General features: G+C 49.3%; 1 protein-coding gene across 2 annotated transcripts in view; it reads right to left on the reverse strand.

Moving 5' to 3' along the window:
- RAB26 (RAB26, member RAS oncogene family) overlaps positions 1-21,850 on the reverse strand; it is a 104,495-nt gene extending 82,645 nt beyond the window's left edge. The window contains exons 1-2 of one of the 2 annotated variants that reach the window (XM_029577050.1): positions 21,535-21,850; positions 14,418-14,528 (exon numbers count right to left, since the gene is read on the reverse strand). In XM_029577050.1, coding sequence (XP_029432910.1) covers positions 14,418-14,528; positions 21,535-21,714 — 291 coding nt within the window. In that variant the 5' untranslated portion in view covers positions 21,715-21,850. Of the gene's footprint in view, positions 1-14,417; positions 14,529-14,703; positions 14,812-21,534 lie in introns of those variants that run through there. The other variant, XM_029577051.1, reaches the window with a different exon arrangement.
- Between the last annotated feature and the right edge of the window lie 301 nt (positions 21,851-22,151).

Genomic DNA, 22,151 nt, shown 5'->3' on the forward strand with positions numbered 1-22,151 from the left:
GAATGGAGGGGGAATCCCCAACATTGATCGATTTGCCCCAGACCCTGTAGCTCCCTTGGGTCCACCCTACAGGTGGTGGTTGTGATATCTGACCTTACACAAGGAGGAAGGGGCAAGGGGAAACTCTCCAATGCCACGCATGAGCCACCAGGCAACCAAAACATACAAAAGGCATTAGGTAAGCACACGTGTAAAACTGAGAAGAAACCCAAACCCAAGCCCAGCAGCGCCCTGGTAATAGGTACAAACCCACAGCATGCAACAGATAAAATAGAACCCAATGCTGCTGTGATAAGCACCAGGTACCTGTACCACCGATGAGCGGAAGCTAAAGAAAAAGCAAGGGACTATACTAAATCAAATCAGCCATGTGGCATTCCTCCGGGCAGCCCAATATAGTGCTACTTACTGCATGCCCTATACTATTGCCCTCTGATCCAGGTTACCCTGAATGATGGTGAGAGAGGACTCCCCCTGGGCTGACGCTGCTCCTGCTGTGCTGCACAGGTTCCAGCCTAGACAGAGAAGAGTTCATCCTCACCCACCAATCACTGGAAGAGACATTTCACAAGGTCATTTGAAAAAACAAATCTGTGCTAAATCCCTCCCATCCTACCCCTCACCCACCCAATTTCCTGCTCTCCTTATATACCCTGATTATATCTGCACCCTAAAAACAATTAGGTCTTCACTTAAGCTCCACCTGTTAACCTACCTTTAAATCTTCTCCCTGGTTTGACTTGCCTCTCTTAACTTGGTTGTAAGCTCCATGGGGCAGGGACTCTCTCGCTCTCTGTCACGTGTAGCACCACAGAATGTTTAATGGAGGCAATCTACTGATGGCTCTGGCTTCATCCCAAGTCATTATCAAGAAGGATTGCAAAATCTTTTGCAAACAGGAAATATTTAATCTTTCTGCTTTCAGCTGCAAAGATCATTTCTGTCCTTAAGCATCATTAGACAGTGTCATGAGACAGGCAGAAGATCCCTCAGAAAAATGGCTGCAATATGGCCAAATTCCTAAGCCATAACACACCTGAATACCTGGAGATGCTCAGGCTGTCACATGCCCGTTCAGGGGATATTCAGCTCCTGTGCCTGATTCACGGCAGCCTGGACCCAAGTGACATAGGGACGCCACTACTGTCAGAATCACTGGCTGGAAAGGCAAGCTGGTGAAACCCCAGCCATGGACTGCTGCTATTTAGAGAGGAGGAGAAGACAGAATTCAGAAGTGTGGGATATACACAGAGGATGGAACTAAAGCACTGGGGTAGCTGGCACAATTCAGCAGTTTTTGGGTACTTGCCAGGTTCTTATGGCCTGGATTGGCCACTGTTGGAAACAGGATGCTGGGCTTGATGGACCCTTGGTCTGACCCAGTATGGCATTTTCTTATGTTCTTATGTACGACTCCATCCACTCTTCAGGAAAGCATTGGGTAACCTGCAGAGAGCGGTACTTACAATCCTGTAAGGTAGTGGGTGGGAGTACTTTGAAAGGGGGGGAAGGGGGGTTTGATATCTGTTCCTTATGGGAATTTAGACACACATCTACCCAAAATAGACAAAATTGCTGCTGGGCAGACTGGCTGGGCTATATTGATCTTTATGTGCTGACATTTACTATGGGACTATAAGTTCTGGCCGATGTAGGGCTCAGAGTTTCTCTTACTGCCCTGACAGGTTTGCTACTTCTTGTTCTTTTGGCTAAGATCAGGCACAGATACTCATATGGAGTATTGATTTAGATTTCGCTCATGCCTTTTCACTGGCAGCTCAAGGTGAATAAAATTTCATGTACTGGAGGCATTTCTCTGTCCCTAAAGGGCTTACGCTCTTGTTGCCTCTTGCATTCTTGTTTGCTTCTGCAAACAGAGGGCACATAGGTAAAGCAAGATCCTGGTGAGGATCAACTTCTTCCCACATGCCAAATCTCCAAGCGATGCTGCAGAGCATACAACATGCAATAACCACGGACACCGCCTTCTGTGGGCATAGTGAAGCGCCCCTCCAGAATGGTCCAAGCACCGGAAATGACTTTTTAGCACACCAAATGTCCACTCTGTGGCTGACCTTGTGCCTCACTGTATCGGATTTCTGTGGCTGTGACCAGAAGGGGAGTAAGCAGCCATGTCCTGTATCCCCCCTATCAAAGGTAAAAAATAAATAAAATCAAATCTCATCACAAGTGTACTACTGGACCAACATATTTGCATATTTTGGGCCCCCTATTTACTAGAGTTTCACAGCAGACCAATATATTTATGCATGTGGCTGACACCTTTCTACAACAAATTGTCTCTCTGGATTTTACAGAGTGCAAAATGTGCAAGAGTGACCAACTCTTTTTATTGCTCTATATTAATCACTCCCCCCCCCCCCCCCCCCCAAAAGAACCAGCTGACACTTCACGTGCAGACGGCACCTTTACATACACACGAATGTACCAGAGGTCCCCCCAACCCAGGAGCTCACTATTGCCTTCTGATGCCCCCTTCCCCTTTCAGCAGCAATAAAAGCCACACAGAAGGGACGAGATGGGACCTTTGTGCTATGGATTTACCTAGCAGCCACCATCAAATTCTCATTACTTTTACTGGATGTATTTTATTTTCTTGATATTTGTAACTTGGAAATTGCATACTTTTTTTTTTTTTTTTTAAATAAAGGTATTTTTAGGTTGAAAAGCAGAGAATGGGATCAGCCACTTTGTGCAAGCGCATCCTGAGCTCTAAGCCCTGCTCCAGCAGACTCTTGTTAAATCCTATCCCTGCAGCCAATTTTGTTTTCTGTGCTCTTCACGGTTTATAAGTCCAGAACCTATGAAATTTGCTTACATAAAAGTTACGGTAATTAATTAACTTACAGCTATCACTAAGCAGCCTGTGCAGGATTCCCAGGCAATCTCACCAGTCCAGTCCCAGGTTATGTGGAGCTTGGCAGCACCATTAGAAGAATAATAGATGTAACGAGCACGTCACCCAAGACTCGCCTGCAGCTGCAGCCACCTCTGGGATGTCACTCTTAATAGCCAATCAATCAGTCCTTGGCTGAAACAGGAGAAATCTCTGTCTAGCTGGAGGCATGAAACGTGTCAGGATAAAGTTAATGAAGCCAAACCATTTCCAGTAGATTAATGCAAAGGAGAGAGTCTCCTCTCAGGCTCCTTTTCTGCTGGGGTTTCTAGTTAAGATTGTGTTGTCAAACAGAACCTAATTGTGTTCAGTGACCTTCGTCCAGAGCAGCTCTGGGTTAGGACAGTGATTGATTCTCCATGTCTCAGCTGAGCAGCTCTAGGGATAGAGAGAGTTAGACAGCGCCAGGCATGTCGGACCTTCCTGGGCTCGGCGCACCGTGCACACGTGGTTCCCTGACCTGGGACAGCCTGCAGTGCAGGTCTCTATCCTGACACAGAATGCGGGTCTCCTCTACCTTTGCACATCTGCAAGGATTTATTTACAAAACCTTATATTCTGCTATCATCCAATAACTTTGTTCAGTGTGCAGCACAAATGCACATTCATAATAATAAAACTACCCAAACATCTGCAAACCTTTCAGTTCAGTCTCAATACTGCCAGCAGAGCACCCAGCTGAGTGTGTCTCTTCCTCCTGGTTTCTATAGCAAAGGTGCAATGTCCATTTCCTCCAGCAAGGGGACAGAGACCATAAACTGGCGATGTCAACAGGGCCAAATGGCTCCGCTTGCTACAGCTGAGCTGATGTCCCAGTAGCATTTATAAAGAAACAGGCGTGTGACTAAGAGAAACCCCTTTGGGGAGGGAGCCCGAATTTAGAGGCAGGCCTGAGATCAGCATCCAGCAGAGCAGAAAGCAAAGCCCCTTGCAAATCACGCGGCTGCCTCCAGTCCTAACCGCTCCCTCTCTCCTGATCTTATATTTAAATGGGCTGCGGTAAAGGAAGCCCCTCCTCGGCAGTGGGCACAGGAGAGGGGGCTGTCAGCGGCTTAGGAAATGGACGCTCATTAGTTGAGCCTCCCTTTTCCTAACCTGACTGCCGGCACACTTTTTTTTTTGGGATATCTTTTTTGGTTCCTCCAACTTAATATCACCAGGATACCACTTTCCTGTAATCTTTTGAGGGTAAAAGTGTGCGCATTGGGTGCACCTCGGGGGAAATAGCTAATAGCCTCATCAACATGGATTTACATGTGATGAGCACTACTAGCCTCGTGCTTGGTTGGATGCACTAACCCCCGTTTTGCATCGCGTGCTGAGCCGAGGGTTGTGGCCAGTGCACAGTATTGCATCGGCCTGCACATGTATGCACTGCCTCCTGGCATTTGTAAGATTGCTGAAAGAAGTGTACAACATTTAAAAGAAAAACCACCAAACATTAGTATGCAATAAACTAAGCATATTAAAACTGGTTGAGATCTACCATCCACCCAACAGAATGCAAAGAGTTTCACAGAATCAGTCCTTCCTCAAGCAACAAGAAGCACCCCCATCACCACCACCACACACACACAGTGACCTTCAGACTCATGCAGACCCTGCCAGAGATTGTGGCTGCTTCTGATGCACTGAATGCGTCTCGCTGTCCATAACACACAATATCGCAGCCCTACCTGAATGAATGTGCGCTGCTACCTCTACCAGAAGAGAGACGCCTACCCCAGCTCTCAAGGACTCCTGCTCGAACGCTGCTTGGAACTTCTCTTTCCTGGTGTGCAGAAGCATGGGGGAGGAAGAGAAGGGTTACAGCTAAGAGACTGCCTTCTGTGACCTGCCTGCTCCAGGCGTATTCTTTTCAACTGCTAGGAATTCGGCATTGTGTGGAAGCATGCACAGAGCAGGTCCCTCACTGAGGCCCCAAGGGAATTATGCACGCTCGCTCGGTTGTGTGCAGTCTGTACCGTTTCCTCCCGGAGTTTAGCACACTAAAATATGCCTACAAGCCTGAGTCAAACTGTGCACATAAACTAGCATGTCTGCATGCAAATCCTAGGTTAATGAAGGCATTAACTTGACTCAGGTTTTCTTACAACCGGAAATTTAACTCCTGGTCAGAGGTGGAGTAACGTTTCTGGGGCTGACCCTAAACATTGTGGCATCAGGAGAGTCTTCTAGCTGGCATCCATGTGCAGAAAACATGGTTTCCTGGTAGCAAAAGCCTGGGCAAATACTGGGAAGTGTAGGAAGTGGGTAACAGATGTGTGGTAGGAGAGAGTGCAGGGGTGTATTGTGTGGTCAATTCAGAGAGATGGGTGGAGCTCAGATTCCATAGGTGGTAGTAGACGGAGGATTGGATGATACAGAGAGGGGGTGGAGCTCAATTTGCATACCAGTGGTACAGGGCATCTTTCCTCTTTATTAGAGTTAGAAATGCATAAATCAGATCTTACACACACTAAAGATATTCGCGTGGGTGCATTTTAGAGTTACCAGGCTTTTTGTTTTTTGGGAAATGCACAATGCACTTGTCTACCATCAGGTTACTCGTGTGTTAAGTGTTAATTTCTTTTTATTAAATCAGTAGCACAGCGAGGAGAGTAAAGGACAGGGTACAGCCTGGGTGCCTTCCGAGGCTACCAGACCCTTTATCGGACTAACAGAACCACCCAAACCTGATGAAGAACAGGAGCATTCCAGAGGCAATGGGTCCCGTTTTCACATCTGGAGGAGGAGCTCGGCTCCGTTGGTCCAAGCCCCCAGTGAAACTGGTTTCCTGCCACGAGAACCCCAGAGTTAGGTCCTTGCACTTCCCAGGCACTGCTGCTGCCATTTGCCTGCAATGTGCAGTTAAAGTCCGCCACACTGTCTCCTCCCGGGTGCACAGAAAAGGGCGTCCTGCCTTCCCCTTCCTGGGCGACACTGGGCCTTATGGATCAGAGGGGCCACACAGCACAACAAGCGCCAGATACTCAGCAAAGGAGCAATCCAGTGCAAGCAGCTTTCCAAGCTGGTGCAGACCTCACGTCCAGTGCAAAGCAGACTAATATAGGAATCCTGGATTTTATGTAGCATCTAATATTAAATCCATCCCAGGGGAAAAAAAGGCTGGTTAATAATGCACCGAAGGACGGTGGCATCTGAGCCATGCTGGCGAGTCTAGCAAGTGATGGATTTTATGTTCTCATCCATATCAAGCTGCGCAGGGACAGAACAGAAATATATCAGCAACAGAAAACACTTCGCTGGTTATAAAACAAACTCCAATACACAGATTAAGGATTTCTGTCAGACTCCACTAAGCTAAATAAAATGCTTCAGAAGGTTTAAATCAGATTAATGGCCCAGAGAGAAGGTGGCACACCTTAAATAAAAGCATCCATTCCCGAAGTCTCAGAGACCAGAGCCGTGCAGTCCATACAGGGGAAGAGACAGAGAGACCGCCTCTCAGAAACCAGAGCCGTGCAGTCCATACAGGGGAAGAGACAGAGACCGCCTCTCAGAGACCAGAGCCATGCAGTCCATACAGGAGGAGAGACAGAGACCGCCTCTCAGAGACCAGAGCCATGCAGTCCATACAGGGGAAGAGACAGAGAGACCGCCTCTCAGAGACCAGAGCCATGCAGTCCATACAGGGGAAGAGACAGAGAGACCGCCTCTCAGAAACCAGAGCCGTGCAGTCCATACAGGGAGGAGAGACAGAGACCGCCTCTCAGAGACCAGAGCCATGCAGTCCATACAGGGGAAGAGACAGAGACCGCCTCTCAGAGACCAGAGCCATGCAGTCCATACAGGGAGGAGAGACAGAGACCGCCTCTCAGAGACCAGAGCCATGCAGTCCATACAGGGAGGAGAGACAGAGACCGCCTCTCAGAGACCAGAGCCATGCAGTCCATACAGGGGAAGAGACAGAGAGACCGCCTCTCAGAAACCAGAGCCGTGCAGTCCATACAGAGAGGAGAGACAGAGACCGCCTCTCAGAGACCAGAGCCATGCAGTCCATACAGGAGGAGAGACAGAGACCGCCTCTCAGAGACCAGAGCCATGCAGTCCATACAGGGGAAGAGACAGAGACCGCCTCTCAGAGACCAGAGCCATGCAGTCCATACAGGGAGGAGAGACAGAGACCGCCTCTCAGAGACCAGAGCCATGCAGTCCATACAGGGAGGAGAGACAGAGACCGCCTCTCAGAGACCAGAGCCATGCAGTCCATACAGGGGAAGAGACAGAGAGACCGCCTCTCAGAAACCAGAGCCGTGCAGTCCATACAGGGAGGAGAGACAGAGACCGCCTCTCAGAGACCAGAGCCATGCAGTCCATACAGGGGAAGAGACAGAGACCGCCTCTCAGAGACCAGAGCCATGCAGTCCATACAGGAGGAGAGACAGAGACCGCCTCTCAGAGACCAGAGCCATGCAGTCCATACAGGGAAAAGTGTGAAGAAGGCAAGACAGACAGCCTCTCTCTCTCAGATCAGACACATGCATCCCATACAGGGGAAGAGAAATAAAGGGGGAATGAGCGAGAGAAACAACTCTCTGGTCTCTGAGAGGCTAACCAATACAAGGAGAAGAGAGAGTGGGTATAACCAATACAAGGAGAAGAGAGAGTGGGTAAGACAGAGGTTGAGACAGACAACTTCTCTCACAGAGATCAGACACATGCAGCCCATACAGGGAGGAGAGAGACAGGGCTGAAGCATGGAGGATTAAAAGAGAGTGAGAGAGAGAAGCGTTCAGAGATCAGAGGCAAGCAAGCAATACAGGAAAGAGAAGGGGAGCTGAGAGGTGAATGGCAGGAAGCAAGAGACAGGGAGGAGAGATCCAAAAGGAGAAGGGAGATGCAAGATGGGGAAGGGTTAAAATGCAGCAGGGTTAGCACCCAGCTTCTCCCCCTACACCAGAGCCCACAACCCATGTCCGCTGAATGTTGCTTGCGAGAGATGAGCAGTGTGTGTGAACCTCATTTGTTTTAAAACGCATCAGAAAATTAGATTCCAACCCGCGGTTTCAGGAGGACGGGGGCTGAATGATAAGTTTCAGCAGTTCTGTAAGCAGGATGAGAAGAAGCTTAAAAGACCTTCTCTGATTGAAACCCTCCCACCCCACTGCCATCCTCCCCCCTCCAGGACACCGCTTTCCTCCTCTCTCCTCAGTGGTCATGAGTTCATGCCCATCGCACGGATATAGATGCGACGTGACCCTTTGTGAGTACAGACCCTTGCACAGTGAGTAACCGTGCTCCGCTCCTCTGATGAGGAGGATGAGGTGAGGTCCTGTCTGCTCTTGCAGGTTGGGATAATCCCTGTATGCAGGAGCTTTAGGCAGCACCAGATTGGCCGTTCTTCCGACTCAGGAAGAAGAGTCTTGGCTGCTCTTACTCTCACCGTATCAGCTCCTGATGTTGCTTGGAGTCGCCTTCTCCATAACTGGAGCAGCAAGCTCCTCACACACGCGCCAAGAGGTCCGATGGTGGTAATAAAAAGAGCTCCTTTGGGTTTTGAATTGGATGGTAGCAGGTAGAGAGCAGCTTGATCATTAAGCAAACCAGGCAGTCGCTTCTGAAGGCCACCAAGGAGCAGCTGCAGTCACAGCACAATAATGCTGCTTTTGCATGGCGGGTTCGCGAGACAGATTCAGAGTGTCTTTTTTGCTGGGTTGTGTTTTATTTCACAAGCTATCTGGTAATGGAAGGAGTTTGTGTCCGTTACTGAGAATTTGAATGTTTGCCTGGCAAGTAGGAAGAGGAAACATCTTAGTTCAGTCCAGTCAGCTAGTTCAGAGATTACTTTTACCTTTTATAGGGGCATAGGATAAACACTGTGGATCCATAAAGGCTAGAGGATGGGAATGAAGAGAAGTGTGCATGGGGGTGGCTTGCTGGAATGGAGGCTACTACCTGGTGACTACTACCCTTACTCAATAAGCCTTCACATGGTTAATGCAACTCCAACATTGCTCTCTGCTTCAACGGCAAGGGAAAATGTGGAAAAAAAAGAGGATTTGGATTCAGACAACAACCAACAAGTACTGAACTACACAGTCTGGGTAAACAAATAAGCGTGGGGGTAGCTTGCTTAATGCGGTGGTTACTACCCTAAACCAATTAAGCCTGATACATCACTTTGAATGCATATACATGTATGTTTTTTGTTTTAATATGTATGTATTTTTGTATATCGCCTAGGCCTTTTTAAGTGTTAGGCGATTAATAAATTTTAATAAATACAAAATACAAATACAGCATTGCTCTCTGCTTCAACGGCAGGGGGAAATGTGGAAAAGAGAATTTACATTCAGACAACATCCAATAAGGCATGGATCTGTGCAGTCTGGGTAAACAAGCATTGGGGTAACTTGCTTGATGCGGCGGTTACTACCCTTAACTATTAAGCCTTATGCTCACCTTTGATGCAACTCCAACATTACTCTCTAACAACGGCAGGGGGTGGCAGGAAATTTGAATCAAACAGTTACCCCAACAAGGGCCCTGAACTTGGTGGTCGGTGGAACAGACAATTATGGGAAAATAAGTGTGGGAGCTTGCTGGGCAGACTGGATGGGCCGATTGGTCTTTTTCTGCCATCATTTCTATGTTTCTACAAAAGTATTTCTTTATTTTATTTGCACTCTACCCCCAAAAATCAGATACATATACAGACATGGATTATTTTAAATAATAATGAAAAAAGGTTTGACATTCAGAAGTCTGGGAGGAATGGTAGTGGGGTGATCATGATTGTTAAGTTTAATTATCAGGGTGGGCATGCCCCCCCCACCATGGTCCTACAAGTTAATAGGGGGGAGGGAAGCAGCTCATCCATGGTGCCTAATACCATTGTACCAGCCCTGAGCAGCTTTGTGCCTAGGTCTGTGACATGGTGACCACGCTGCACAGCTGGCCACATTCCTGCCAGGATGGAAAGCTTATTAGTTGGCTTAAGACAAGCAGTAATGCTTTTGTAGAATTTAGCTGAGTTATATGTATGGACTGTTCCTCAATAGTGGAGTATGAGATCTGTACATGCAACTCACTGTTAAATGAGCCAAGAGTGGCTCCATCCACTCCCCATGTAGTGTTAGCCAGGTTCCAGATGTTACACGGGAAGCTCCCCTGGCTCGTTTTCTCAACATGTCACTTGTGTGCCAGAGACTGCGTAGGATTAAGCAGTAGATTTGTTCTAAGCCATTCCGTGCAATGCCCAGTTCCTGCTTTGCAGCCCAGTCCCTCAAAGAGGCAACATGCTTGGGTCTTTGACAGATTTTTCAATTAGGAGATGGGCAGGTTTTTTTAAATGTCAAAGTCAGGTTCATTTTGACCCAATGGAAATCCCTGCCTTGGATTGTTACACAAAAGATGATCTATGCAAACGAACTGTTTCTCTTATTTAATTCACCCAAAGCAGCTTACATAATATCAAAAAATGAATTCCCAACCATCCTCCCCAAAATAAAACCAATCTACCTAAACCCATTACCCAGAAATACAATATCTAATACATAAGTAAAAGGCTTGTGTCATTCTGTCAGTCACGCTCTCTCACACTTCCACATACAGACAGAGGCATCAGGAGCTCATGCAAGCTCATACTAGCACACACAGAGTAGCGAGTACAAACTCCCACATGCACGCAGGCAGAGCACCACACAACCCCCCCGCACACAGAGAACCACACAGCCTCACACACACACACATACCCGCAGAGAGCCACACAGCCTCACACACACACGCAGGGCCGCCATCAGGAATTTTGAGGCCCCATACAGCAAGCAGACAGCGACGGCCTGCGTGCTTTGCCGGCGCATACTGTCTGACGCGGCGGTGACGTCACAGCCGCGTCAGACAGTGAACGCTGGCAGGACAGAGCGCGCGGACGAGTCTCTGTCTGTGGTGCTCTGTAAATCAATGCTATGTGTGTCTAAAAGACACGCATAGCATTGATTCTCTCCCTTCTCTGGGGCCCGCACCCAGGGCCGGCTCCAGGTTTCAGTAGGCCCCTGGGCGACAGACTGTCGGAGAGAGCCTCAGTGGGCCTCTTTGCCATGAACTAATACATCCCCCAAGCGCACCTGCCGCCTGGCGGCTGCGGCGGGCCCCCATATGTGGCAGTAGATCCTGGGGCCCCATACTGCAGGCCCAAGAATACTGCCCTGATGGCGGCCCTGCACACACGCAGAGAGCCACACAGCCTCACACTCACGCAGAGAGCCACACAGCCTCACACTCACACACATACCCGCAGAGAGCCACACAGCCTCACACACAAACACACACACACGCAGAGAGCCACACAGCCTCACACACAAACACACACACGCAGAGAGCCACACAGCCTCACACACAAACACACACACACGCAGAGAGCCACACAGCCTCACACACAAACACACACACACGCAGAGAGCCACACAGCCTCACACTCACACAGAGAGCCACACAGCCTCACACACACACACATACCCGCAGAGAGCCACACAGCCTCACACACAAACACACACACGCAGAGAGCCACACAGCCTCACACACAAACACACACACGCAGAGAGCCACACACACAAACACACACGCAGAGAGCCACACAGCCTCACACACAAACACACACACACGCAGAGAGCCACACAGCCTCACACACAAACACACACACACGCAGAGAGCCACACAGCCTCACACACAAACACACACACATGCAGAGAGCCACACAGCCTCACACACAAACACACACACACGCAGAGAGCCACACAGCCTCACACACACACCCCCGCACGCAGAGAGCCACACAGCCTCACACACACACCCCCGCACGCAGAGAGCCACACAGCCTCACACACACACCCCCGCACGCAGAGAGCCACACAGCCTCACACACACACCCCCGCACGCACACACACACCCCTGCACGTAGAGAGCCACACAGCCTCACACACAGAGGCCGGTAATAGGCCAAACTACCCGAGCTACCTAATGAAATAACCACCAGACTCTGCCCATCCCAACAATTCTGTTTCTGACACTCTTCTCTCTGTTTTATCTACTGAGAATGTTCACTAGCCCACTGAAGCTTTGCTCTATCACCCTCCTCAAGATTCTTCGTCATGACATAGCTCAATTCATCTGTGATTTTGTTAATGCCTCACTTTTTATTGGCTATTTACCAGACTCTCTAAAAAAGGCTTCTCTTCATCCCATCTTAGAGAAACCTTCTTTAGATCCAGCTGATATCACAAATTATCGACCCATTTCATCCCTCCCATTCCTGGCTAAAATTGTTGAAAATGTGCTGAAACAAATTTCTGTTTTTCTGGAGGAGCATCAAACTCTGGACCAGTATCAATTTGGGTTTTGCAGGTTCCACAACACTATTTATCAGGGCTCTGATACTGCTGTTCCTCCTCGATTTCTCTGCACCATTCGACACACGCGATCATTACCATCTCTCATCTCTTGGTCTCTCTGGTGCTGTTTACAGCTGATTTCAATCCTCTCTCTCTTCCCATTCCCAACCGGTATCTCTAGGTTCTCGTCCATCTGTATGGCTGCTGGACCTCAAAGGCTCTGCCCTCTCTCTCTCACTCCTCCTCTGTCGCCTTTTGGCCAGCCTTGGGGTACACTACAGACTCTCTGCCAATATCCAGTTCTTTTTCCCCTTAAAACCAACTGGGATCAAGCTGTGAAATTTGCATCAGTCTGTCTTTCTGCAAGTCAACAATGGCTGTGTTCCAATAAATCTTAATAAAAGTGAAATTCTTCTTCTTTCTAGGTTCCCAGTCACTTCTTTACTTTCTCATATTCTGATCAATGATTGGTAACTAATAATCTCCAATTCAGTATGCAATCTGGGCATCACTATTGCCTCATGTCTCCTCAAACATCTCCAACCTTTACCTTTCTCTTCTCCAGCTTAGATTACTGCAGCTCTCTCTTCACCGGTCTCCCTGCTCATACCATGCGACCTATCATCACTGCAGTTCTCCGGTCTCTACATTGGCTAACTATTCCCTACCGAGTTCAATAGAAGCTTGCAATGACCATTCATAATATGGTAAATGATTTTATCATCTCCTTGGATTTCGTCCACAATCAATCTCTACGCTCCCTCCCAGACAGTCCATCGGCAAGGCTCGCTCACCTCGACAAAGTCAGGGAACGAGCCTTCTCCGCCCTTTGGAATCTCTTCCTTCAGACTTGAGATGGCTCAAAGATCCAAAAAAATGTTTTTAACACCCCTCAAGACTCACCTTTTCAGGCTGGCATTTAACATCTCATAGCATTTTTAGGTATTGGGGGTTTTTTTATGATTTTTATGTAAGTTTGTGACTGATCTGTTTTTTTATTGTACCCCACCCTGAACAACGGAAGGGTGGGTTATAAATACTTTAAATAAAATAACTCCGTACTCGACCTTTAGGAGATTCCTCTGTCAGTGTCCTGCTCTCTCTCCCCTTCATGGTAAATAGCAACAGGGCCCCAACCAGATGCAGATAAAAGCACTTTGGCACTCCTAGACTCCCTCTGAGCAGTTTCTAATTCTAAGTGAGGAAGCTGGGGAGCAGGAAAGTTGTCTGGGTAACTTTATTTGGATTAACAGATGTGAATATCCTTACCCAGATAACAGCTCTCCAGCAGGATATTAAGCCCCACCCTGGCTACTTTTTGTGCAGATAAGTTACTCACAAATCTAAACAAAGTGGGTGGCGGGCGTAAGCTTTGAAGCCAAAAGATTGGTCTGGGTAACTCCCGAAGTTTGAATGCTAAGCATAGGGGCAGAGCGGGTGCTTCCTGCTCATTTACAGACCAAACCTCTCATTAGTGCTCAGATCTAACTGCAGCTCCACTATAGCTTTCTGAGATGTGGGAACCACAGAGGCAGGATGATGATATTGTCTGTTTTATTTCTATTCCTTTCCCAATATATATATACACACAGTACATATGCATGCAACCTACCCCGTGAAGTTCAGTGCACAGTTTCTACTCCTATCCTATTACACTGGGGCCTGAGAGATGAAGGAGGTAATCAAAACTATTCCATCATGAAATACAAGTCAATCGTGAGGAACTGCAGGAGACTGGGAAATTAGATTTCATCTGCCATTTAGACGTCCAACATGGACAAGTGCAAAGTGAGAGATATGGGGAAGTAAAATCCAGACTGTGCCGGCATCACAGCGGACAAAGGAGAGTACCTGGACATCCTTAGCTCGGTGCGTTGCAGCACTGAAAAAAGTAAACTATCTGCCACCCTCGCAATTATTCCAGCATTAAAAGAGCACTGGCAGGAAGTTTGAGACTGAGATCGGACCCCACACAGCCTGGCTTACGAGCGAGGTTCAACCCCAGGAAAGGTTTGGAAAAGTCAGAGTCCAACTTCTGGACAGGAGATCCATTTCCCCCTGGGCACCTAATAATCCACTCATAGGGATGAGATCAAGGGATCGCACTATCAAAGACACAAAGGGAAAAGCAGTGAAAAAAGGAAACGTTTGAATTAGAAACTTCTTACCCTGAAGTCAATGCCAACTGTTGAAATGAAGCTTCCAGCAAGAAAGGCGCCGTCTTTAAACCGGACCAGCAAACAGGTTTTCCCAACCCCGGAGTCTCCAACTAGCATAACCTGAGGAGCAGAGACAAAAGGCAACTGGGCTTAAACAGAGAGAAAAAAGGTGACAAGCTAGAGAAGAGACCTCAGTTCTGCGAGGATGCAAGCTCTGAAGAATCCAGTTCTCCCCTATTGCAGCTTTGTCCTCTGTTTCTACAGATCAAAGTGGATAACACAGCTTACTATTTACCTGCATGATACATAGTTGCATTATATTTTGTCATTTAAATTAATTTTCTGGTGAAGGTAATGCTGACAACTATAAAAGAAGTCCCAGCACTCTCCTTACCATAGAGCGTAACTAACTTTGCTAATTATTAAGCTATGTGTGAGCCTGTACAAAGGGTGCCCCAGTAATACAGAAATGTCAGCAAATAAAGACAAATTGGTCCATCCAGTCTCCCCAGTTACACTTCTCCCAGTTTAATCCAACACCAACCCTCCCTTTTACATGACCTCTTACCCCTGGTGACCCTTCCTTCTATATCCATCCCAAACGAGATTAAATGTCACAGTGGGAGCACCTGGTCATCTCGCTTTACTTCTTACAAGTCCCAATGAGGCCACCTCCCATGCCTTTCCAGCAAAAGGAGCTGCCTGCCAAGCATGCCCATCCCATGCAGAACAGAGGAAGCTCGCACAGGCACCCAAGACCCAACAGCAAATGTAAAAATATCCCTGTGCACAGAGAAACGGAGGAGGTGCGCTCTTTCTGAAAAGCGAAGCCAGCACAGAGCAAGGCAGCTACAGAAGCGCGATCTGTGGGGACCAAGGACAGCGGCTGCCCCTTCTGGACACAGACGCTTCCTGACCTTCACTGACTACTCCAGGAGAGACTCCGCATAAACCTGCAGCCGAGGGAGGAGAATAGGAGGGCAAGCCTCAAGCACTGAGGGGCCCAGCACTGAATCAGAAATGTGCAACCATATCAAGCTCTGGACTTTCCTGGAAGGCAAACAACTTCCTAACTCTCTACCCCCCAGTCTGAATTTCCCATCTCTTGTAAGATTAATGCTCGAGGACTCTCCTAGCTCAGCCTGGTGCTCCCCAGAGGTTGCATCTGCACCACAAGTATGTGATTAGATTTCTTGCAGAGGAGCAGGACACGGCAAGCATTTGTGATCTGGAGTCTTTGTTCTCCCTGAGCCGGCAGTAAAATGGACCCTCTTCTGTGCTGACAGTACTGGGTAGAGCAGTTCCGAGGTTTTATTTTGACAAATTGTAGATGAGCCCTAATCTTATGTCAGCCAGTCAAGCATAGAGGGGCAACCTCAAAGCTTCCCTATGGTTTTTCTGAGCAGTGAGCACTATAACCCCACAGACATTGCCCTCCTAAATGTCAATTACACCAAAAATCCCAGGGGAGAGAGAGTTAAGCGCAGGGACCACATTATGTAAATGGAGCATCGCGGGGTGGGGGGGGGGAAGAAACGGCTAAGCAGATTGAAACATCCAAAAATACTTGGCCAAGACTGGAGGATAAGGCAGCAAGAGAGTGGAGTGGAACAGCTGCAGGTGGTTAGAGCCAGGGTTCAACGCCTCTCCCGCTCCTTGTGACCTTGGGAAAGTCACTTCCCCCTCCATTGCCCCAGACTGTGAGCCCTCTGGGGATAGGGAAATGCCTGCAGCACCTGAACCTAATCCGCTTTGAAGTGCTGAAAGGAGGAGTAGAAGTGAATCTTTAGCACAATAATGAACTGAAGGGGAAGAGAGAAATTCTCTGTTGTAGAGAGCCTAAACCTCAAGTACCGGACTGATACGGGTAGCTCTAAGGATGAGGATAATATGCGGGCCGGGCCATTCTCTGGGTGCCCTCGCAATGGGGAACGGTCCCCCAGCAGACCAGTCGCATTCCCTGGATACAGCTGGCTGACACTTTGGCAGTGCTGTTGGAGTCTCTGCCACAAAGTTCTCCAGATCTTCCCAGACTGCTCATTGCTTTTCCTTGCAGACGTTCCATGTGAAGCTTCGTTTAGTGTCATTCGCAGCAGACACTGTCCACATTAGGCAAGCAGGGTTAGGCTCTACAGTCAACTGAATACTCGGACTACTGGTCCAATATACCTGAAGAAACAGAGTTATTCAGTGTAGAAACCAAATGCTACTGAAGTGACCAACAGATGAAGGGTCTGGTTCCAACACCTAATAAGAGGTTAATTAAAATCCGTCCATTTAATTGGCCAATTCAGACTTCAGTATAACACCTTATATTTATTTCTTTAAAATATTTGTCTCACCGGTAACAAAGAATGCTAAGTGAAGTACAGCATTAAATTACAAGATTTCAAATGCAAGCATAGAATACATACTGTATACCTTAAAGCAGGCGAGCACACATCAATTCATACAATACTGACGACTGTCTGACTGCTTCTCTTTCCTGCTACCCATAAGAACATAAGAACCTGCCATACTGGGTCAGACCAAGGGTCCATCAAGCCCAGCATCCTGTTTCCAACAGTGGCCAATCCAGGCCATAAGAACCTGGCAAGTACCCAAAAACTAAGTCTATTCCATGTAACCATTGCTAATGGCAGTGGCTATTCTCTAAGTGAACTTAATAGCAGGTAATGGACTTCTCCTCCAAGAACTTATCCAATCCTTTTTTAAACACAGCTATACTAACTGCACTAACCACATCCTCTGGCAACAAATTCCAGAGCTTTATTGTGCGTTGAGTAAAAAAGAACTTTCTCTGATTAGTTTTAAATGTGCCCCATGCTAACTTCATGGAGTGTCCCCTAGTCTTTCTACTATCCGAAAGAGTAAATAACTGATTCACATCTACCCGTTCTAGACCTCTCATGATCTTAAATACCTCTATCATATCCCCCCTTAGCCGTCTCTTCTCCAAGCTGAAAAGTCCTAACCTCTTTAGCCTTTCCTCATAGGGGAGTTGTTCCATCCCCTTTATCATTTTGGTAGCCCTTCTCTGTACCTTCTCCATCGCAACCCTGAGATATCCAAGGAAATGCTACTACCTGTTAGGTGCGTACAGAGTTTTGCATGGTCATCCATAAGGTGCAAAGGCTCCTGCAGGGCCCTGCATAGTGTGGGGCCCGTATGATAAAAGGCGCACGGATCCAGATGCAATACAAACGAGTAAGAGATCAGAAAGCCAGAGCTCCTACCTTAAGCTGCACCCACTGGGAAATAGGAAGCCTGTGTAATTGTCGCCAGATCCCACTGCTGCCCACCCAAAACTAGACGTGCACCTGGAGTGCCTTACGATGAGAACCAGAGAGACATTTCTATTCTGCTGATCCTAATTATTACCCTCAGTGAATAAAAAGTTGGACTGTGCCCTCATGTAAGAGCAAAGACAAATGCCAGGTCCAGGCTCCTAGCGTCTAACAAGCGGAGAAGCAATCTTTGGAAAACTGCTCTTAGCACAGCAGAGAATCTGAGTGTTTCCTTTCTAAGGGTAGAGAAGGGGCTCTTATATCTCCGAAACCTGAGGATGTGGGGGGGTGCGCAAGGAGGGAACAGCTTAATTTATCTGATCAATGCTGTGCAAGGGAACTTGTGAAATGGAAAGGTAAAAGTAGAATTCTGCCACCCAACCTTCGTTAGCGAATTCACCTCATTAACTTGCAGATGTGAGCGAGCAGGGAGCTGCTGCCAGCAGAGATAGACCACCCCCAACCCATTCTGTATAACCTCGCAACCAAAAGCTACTGCAGAGTCAGCCAACAAAAAAGTGGGAGAAGAGAGAACAGTGAGGGTCAGCGCGGGGAGGCCTTGTGACCTCGGGCAAGTCCCTTCCTCTCCACCTGCTCAGGTGCACGCTAAGACCGGGACAGGGAAGCACCTGGACTACAATCATAGGAAAAGGCCAGAGCTAAGTCCACCATAAACACCAAGGCACCGGCCTTCTCCTGAATTTTCTCCCCTACACCTCCCACCAACAGGAAACCATGTGCACCAGCCCTGAAGCTAATCCCAAGGTGCCATGCCTGCGGTGGAAAGCCCATTTACACAATGGCTTCCAAGGGCAAGCAGGGGCCATGCAGCCATTACGGGTCAGAGGCCGGCCCACCTTCCACACTAACAGCATTTATTGAGGGCCAGGTCAGTATCATTCAGGCACCTCTGCCAGCCTTTGCCTAGGGCACGCTGGGCACTAGAGAAAATACAGAGCCAGAGGGCTGATGATTTTGGCCCAGGCACCATTTGTCCTATAGCTGGCAGAGCTGGGATTAGAATTGCCCAAAGGGAGATAAACTGATTTCCCAGGGAAACACAATGCATCAGTGGCAGAGCTGGGATTGGAACTGAGACTTAGCCATAATGTTGGTGTGCATGGCAGAGCTGGGTTTAGATTCCAGAGTCCTGATCGGAGCACAGGAGATTCACCCTCACACCTGGCACTCCCAGGGCAGATGAGCATTTAATTCTCGAGTTCTCTCCATAAACCGTTTCTGTGATTCCAGAAAGGCTTCCTTTATTCTGGACCTCAGACTGGAGCAGCGTTTGCAACAAATGGTCGCCAATGGGTGAGTACAGGAACAGAGTCCAGAAGGGCCGCACTCAGTAACCCAGGAAGATGCAGCAGGAGGGCTCCTCCAGCCCTCCCTTCACTCTGCTGCCTCTTCCCTCCATCCAGCAGCACTTTACCACTCTCCCCTCTGCCTTTCTGTGAATCGGAGATAGGAGTCAAGTTTCAGAACCAGATGTTTATACAATTAGCGAGTGTTGTTTACTTCAGAGAACCTAAATCCTTTGACCTCAATACATTATGGAATTTGAATAAATGCACCCCCTCCCAGAAGACAAGAAGGAGAACAGCTGCAATCCCAGCCAGCTAGAAAACCTCGAGCACAGCAGGTTTATTACACAGACGAAGGTGTGAAAGTGTAAAACCTTCACTAAAAAACATCTCCGGAAAGTGAGAAGAACCCAAGTGCAGAACAGAAGAAAAATGGTGTGGGGTCCGCATTAGAAGACCTAGGAGGAGAGGCTGAAGGATGCGGATATGGAGGAGGTGGAGGGGAGATAGGATGCAGAGCTTCAGATACCCTGGAAGAGAGGGGGTGCGGGGGGAGATAGGATGCAGAGCTTCAGACACCCAGGAGGAGAGGGGGTGCGGGGGGAGATGGGATGCAGAGCTTCAGATACCCTGGAAGAGAGGGGGTGCGGGGGAGATAGGATGCAGAGCTTCAGATACCCTGGAGGAGAGGGGGTGCGGGGGGAGATGGGATGCAGAGCTTCAGATACCCTGGAAGAGAGGGGGTGCGGGGGGAGATGGGATGCAGAGCTTCAGATACCCTGGAGGAGAGGAGGAGCAGGGGAGATAGGATACAGAGCTTCAGATACCCTGGAAGAGAGGGGGTGCGGGGGAGATAGGATGCAGAGCTTCAGATACCCTGGAAGAGAGGGGGTGCGGGGGGAGATAGGATGCAGAGCTTCAGATACCCTGGAAGAGAGGGGGTGCGGGGGGAGATAGGATGCAGAGCTTCAGATACCCTGGAAGAGAGGGGGTGCGGGGGGAGATAGGATGCAGAGCTTCAGATACCCTGGAAGAGAGGGGGTGCGGGGGAGATAGGATGCAGAGCTTCAGATACCTGAAAGGTTCCAATGATGCACAAACTTTGAATCTTTTCTAGTGGAAAAGAAACAGTAGAACTAGGGGACATGAAAAGAAACTTCAGGGAGGACGACTCAGACCCAACCTCAGGAAATATTTCTTCAGGGAGAGGGTGGTGGATGCCTGGAAGGCCCTTCCGGAGGAGGAGAAGATGAAAACAGTCAAAGAATTCAAAGGGGCATGGGATAAACACTGTGGATCCCTAAAGGCTCCAGGATGGGAAGGAAGAGAAGAGTGCATGGGGGTGAGAGTGGTAGTTATTACCCCTAACAGAAGGTGTGAGATCACTACCCCTAACCAACTAGCTTTCATGATTTTTGTACAACCGAAACATCATTATCCCCTTCAATAGCAGAGGGGAAAAGGGGATGAGAAATAATAGGGATCCCTAAAAACTAGAGGTTGCAAATGAAGAACAGGTAACCTGCACAGAGAGGCAGTTCCTACCCTTACCAGAAGGCTTGGGGGTAATCTGCAGGGAGCGGCAGTTCTTACCCTTATCAGAAGGCATGGGAGGGGCGGTTCTTACCCTTATCAGAAGGCTTGGGGGTAACCTGGACGGAGGGGCAGTTCTTACCCTTATCAGAAGGCTGGTGGTAACCTGGACGGAGGGGCAGTTCTTACCCTTATCAGAAGGCTGGGGGTAACCTGGACGGAGGGGCAGTTCTTACCCTTAACAGAAGGCATGGGGGGTAAGATGGACGGAGGGGCAGTTCTTACCCTTATCAGAAGGCTTGGAGGTAACCTGGATGGAGGGGCAGTTCTTACCCTTATCAGAAGGCATGGGGGGGTAAGGTGGACGGAGGGGCAGTTCTTACCCTTATCAGAAGGCATTGGGGGGGGGGGGTTTAAGCTGGACAGAGGGGCGGTTTTTACCCTTATCAGAAGGCATGGGGGGGGGGTTTAAGCTGGACGGAGGGGCGGTTTTTACCCTTAACAGAAGGGGGGGGGGGTAAGATGGATGAAGGGGCAGTTCTTACCCTTATCAGAAGGCATGGGGGGGTAAGATGGACGGAGGGGCAGTTCTTACCCTTATCAGAAGGCTTGGAGGTAACCTGGACTGAGGGGCGGTTCTTACCCTTATCAGAAGGCATGGGGGGGGGGTTTAAGCTGGACGGAGGGGCGGTTTTTACCCTTAACAGAAGGGGGGGGGGGGTAAGATGGATGAAGGGGCAGTTCTTACCCTTATCAGAAGGCATGGGGGGGTAAGATGGACGGAGGGGCAGTTCTTACCCTTATCAGAAGGCTTGGAGGTAACCTGGACTGAGGGGCGGTTCTTACCCTTATCAGAAGGCATGGGGGGGGGGGGGGTAAGCTGGATGGAGGGGCAGTTCTTTCCCTTATCAGAAGGCATTGGGGGGGGGGGGGGGGGCAGTTCTTTGCCTATGAAACTTGCATGGAGCCACCTTCCCATCTTCAGGGGGCTGCTCTCACCTTGAAGGCGACGTCGTAGAACTCGCCGCTGCTGCTCAGGGAGGGTCTCCCGGGCACCGCCGCGCCGTTGACGGGGACCTCGCTGCCGGGGCTGCAGCTCTTGCCTCCGGCTCGGGCACCCTCCTTGCCCGGGGAGCTGCCTCCGCCGCCTCGGCTCTTCTGGCTCTTCTTGCGGGACATGGCCGGGTGCAAGGAGGGCGACGGCGCGAGCCGGGCTCTCAGCCACCTGCGCCCCTAGCCCGATCCTGCCCGCTCTCCCCCCAGCCCTTAGCTGCGTCCGCCCCGCTTCTCTCCCCTCGCTCCACGCTCTCACCGACAGGAGGCGGGGCCCCAGAGCTACCAGCGGCCGCAGCGCCGTCCAATCCCAGCGAGCGAACGCCCTCGGCCACCAATAGGCTGAAAGCAGGGGCGGTGTTATGTTAACGAGGCAGCAGGAGGAGGAGCCGGACGGAAAGCGGGCGGGGCTTCGCTTCCATTGACTTGCTCCTTTGGCTAATAGGCGCGGGGCAAGCCAAAGCCAAGAACCGATTGCCTTCTGCAGGCTCCCTGGACGGGGAGTGAACTTGCCCCGCGAGCCCGGCGGCGCTCTCTGTAATGATTTACCCCGGGCAGGGCAG

Source organism: Rhinatrema bivittatum, chromosome 14, assembly GCF_901001135.1.
Source record: "Rhinatrema bivittatum chromosome 14, aRhiBiv1.1, whole genome shotgun sequence".
NCBI classification, from domain to species: Eukaryota; Metazoa; Chordata; class Amphibia; order Gymnophiona; family Rhinatrematidae; genus Rhinatrema; species Rhinatrema bivittatum.